The sequence below is a fragment of the Haliotis rubra genome, unplaced genomic scaffold (assembly GCF_003918875.1).
Source record: "Haliotis rubra isolate DU_JTF1 unplaced genomic scaffold, ASM391887v1 Scf1115, whole genome shotgun sequence".
NCBI classification, from domain to species: domain Eukaryota; kingdom Metazoa; phylum Mollusca; class Gastropoda; order Lepetellida; family Haliotidae; genus Haliotis; species Haliotis rubra.
This window is the reverse complement of record NW_025765021.1, coordinates 155,260-158,816: the sequence shown is the minus strand read 5'-3', so window position 1 is coordinate 158,816 and position 3,557 is coordinate 155,260. Positions and strand designations below refer to the sequence as shown.

The following is a 3,557-nucleotide window of genomic DNA, read 5'->3' as shown; positions in this document are numbered from 1 at the left end:
CAGATAAATGCCTTTGCACACTTCAAAGGTATAAAAAACTTGAATCTTTCAAATGCATTCCCGTTATCCCCTAAAGAAGCTGTATCTGCATTGTATGGGTTAAGAAAAAATAACATGACATCGATCATGATCAATAACATATTCAAATATTTCAACCTTGTGGATTTGTTAACGCTGAGAATATTAGATAACCAAACAATTTTATCCCTGAAAAATATCTGTGTTGAAAGATTTGAAATGACCAACAGCAGAATATTATGGATCTCTTCAGCAATGTTGAGCAATGGAGGATCACGACTTGCGTCGTGTGTCAAGATTATTGATTTGTCTGGTAATGACTTATGTGGAGACCCGGAAGTCCTGATAATGTTGTCATATTTGCCAAACCTTATCTCTCTAGATTTGTCAAACAGTTATGGTGCCAAACAAGGACCCAAAAGTGTACGAAATTTTCAGGTATGCCAAAAATCAAATATCACTCTTGGAATCACATTACCTGAGAAATTGGTAAATTTACGTTTCAGCCCCAAGAACGTAGGTTGTTTTTATAATATTAATTTCTATAATGCCTCATCTCTAAGACATCTTGATATATCATATGCAGGTCTTGACAGATTCAGCAGCAAAGTCGCGGGAATCGAAGGTTTGACCTATTTGGATATCTCGGGTAGCAATATTGCAGGAACAACTGTGTCAGCTTTTAAGTGCTGTCCTAAGCTTGAATATCTAATTATGGCTGATGCTAATCTTGATCAGGGAGATGTACTATTTCGACTTAAGCATGAGTTATTGTCTCATTTATCTCATTTACATACACTAAGCCTAAGTTCCAATAACCTTCGACTTTTGGATGTAAATATGTTTCAAGGCACTGCGCTGAGGAAGCTGATTTTGTCAAATAACAGATTTTCGACTGTCCCAATTGATGTAACAACAGTGCCTCATCTATGTCAGCTTGACCTCAGTTTTAACTCACTGACTGTTCTATCATCAACTGAAATGAAACAACTTGATGACCTGGCAACCCAAAATAACTTCTCCCTGAATCTTGATGGGAACCTTCTTACCTGTGGCTGTAAGACGCTAGACTTTATAATGTGGTTGTTCAAATCAAAGGTTCAACTACAAAAAAGAAACCACCAATGTGTAAGGGACGACGGATCTGTGGTGAACACCACCTACATCTTTGAGCACCACGATGAAGAATGGCGACGGTGCTCTGGAACGTTCTGGTTGTATATAAGCATAATACTTGCAGTCATATTTCTGTTAGCAATGGGTATAGTATCAATGATAAATCAAAGAAAAACTCTACTCGTCAATATAATTCTTCGGATGTTCGGTTTCAAGACAGTGAAGAAGGCCTTGACAAGAAATGATTTTCCCAATGATGCGTACATCGGATACAGTGATAGCGATTACCAATATATTTGTCACACAGTCAGAGCTCACCTAGAAGATCAGAGCGGGCTTAAGCTATTCCTCAAGCACAGAGACACCATCCCTGGAGGACAAATTGCTGACGACATCATCGACGGAATAGATTCCAGTTGGAAAATGGTCCTCATTATCACTCAGTCCTTTCTTAGAGGATCAGTGGTGCCGCTTCATTGTCAACCGTGTTGTGTATTCGTCTTCTAGAATGCCCGCAGGGAGCATTGTTCTGGTGTTGTTTGAGGACGTGAGACGAGGGGACATCCCTCCCACCTTACTGAACGTTGTGGAGGAGAGATACATCTTCAGTGTGGGTAGATACAGGGGCGATGAAGGCAGGCTGTGGGTGGAGGTCAGCCAATGCCTCAAGACTTGAGATGTTTGATTTAACACCTTTGTAAACATGTCAACTTGATTTATAATGCATGCTGTGGCATTTTAAATATTGACGCATCAGTGATACAAAGAATGTTTGTTACAATGCCCTATTCTGACTTGTACTATATGTTCCCATGATTTTTCAAATGAACATTTGACGTGCTTTTGCATGGATTGTTTCACCGATGGGCCGGGATACCATCACCGTTTACTGTAAGCTTTGTGTCGTTATTATTTGATAGTAATTCATTACCTCATGCTTATGGTATGGTGATTGTTTTTATACAATATGTGTAACTTGTATTTAATTGGATAAAACTGATTCAAATGTTTTAAAAAATGTGAGTAGAATAGTTGGCCTATCGTTGAAAACAGATAATATAGAATACGACCTTGGAAGCACTTAGAGATGGAAACGTTTGACCAGAATGTATGAAATCTATCAGCATTATATAACTAAACTAACAAATTACATTCAGTCCTTTTGCTACTTCTGTGAACATTTACTACCATTGTTTGACACTTTGGTGTCTGCCAAAGCGTTGGTCTGTTCGGGAATTTTCTTCCACGCCATTGCACGGAGTGGATCTCATTGAATACTTTCTACACATTCAACTGCTATTCTCAAAATTGGTCCCATGACACCCTGTCTTACGATGAATGTGGCAGTGCCGTCGTATATAATATCCTTGAACTTATGGCAACGGGTAATGATAGCTTTCCTGAGAACGACTATGACATTCTTATGTACATGTAGTGTACTGATTGTGGATAAAAAAACACATGGATCTGCTGTGTGCATGATTTCCTCGGTGTATTGAAGTGAGGATAAACTAACTACCTTGCCTTAAATTGTATAACACTTTGCCTTTGATATGTATCAATCTAAACTGCTCAAGAAATAACATATACAAACAGTGTAAACGTCTATCCGTTGGCGGGTGGGGGTGGATGTGGATGTGGGTATAGATTTGGGTGTGGATGTGGATGTGGATGTGGATATAGGTGTTGGGTGTGGGTGTGGTGGGTGGGTGGGTTTAGGATGTCTCAATTTTCTAACATCACAAGTTGTGTGAAGATCACCTTTTGAAAGCTTGACCGTTATTGCAGTTGCAGCTAGTTGAATATAATCATCACTGTCTTTGTTGCTGTAATTACACTCTCAAGTTTGTATTGATAATGTGATTTGTAATTCTAGTTATTCTTAAAACGCAATAATACTTTTGTTAATTAAACATTTCTTTCTTGTTTGCTGGTTTAACTGCGAGTCCTCTTACGTACAATCTTCGAAATCATTGAAGATAGGTGAACTTATCCTTAACGTCGATGATTTCAGTTACACGACGTTCATGCGCGCGTGTGTGTGTTGGTAGAACCATATCTTGTTGCCTTACATTCAACATGTCAAATCGTTTCTGGCCCATACTTGCTTTGACTCGATCATTTTATAGTGATATCTGGATGAGTGTAAATCCTTAAAAATTAATGCGACAATGAAATTAATGCGAATATACGTATGTGATCAGGGCGTATTGGAGTACCCTACTAAGTCAGGCTCATTACACTTAGCTAGCAACAATGAAAAATATAAGAAAGCTCATGATGTAAATGAGATCTAGACACTGATCTGCACATTGTTCAAGGGTTTCCAGGTTACCTCGCCAGTCTTGATCCTATCGCTTGCTTGTTAGTTTTTGTAAGTCTCAAAGGCAGGTCTACGCGTACTAATTTCATGGCGCACATTC

General features: G+C 38.8%; 1 protein-coding gene across 1 annotated transcript; it reads left to right on the top strand.

Annotated features, from left to right (window-relative positions):
• The first annotated feature begins 273 nt into the window (after positions 1–273).
• Positions 274–1,845, top strand: LOC124289089 (toll-like receptor 4). The gene is given in 3 exon segments (XM_046725692.1): positions 274–538; positions 869–1,575; positions 1,577–1,845. Coding segments are annotated over 3 exon segments (1,206 nt in total). The 3' UTR covers positions 1,811–1,845.
• The last annotated feature ends 1,712 nt before the right edge of the window (positions 1,846–3,557 follow it).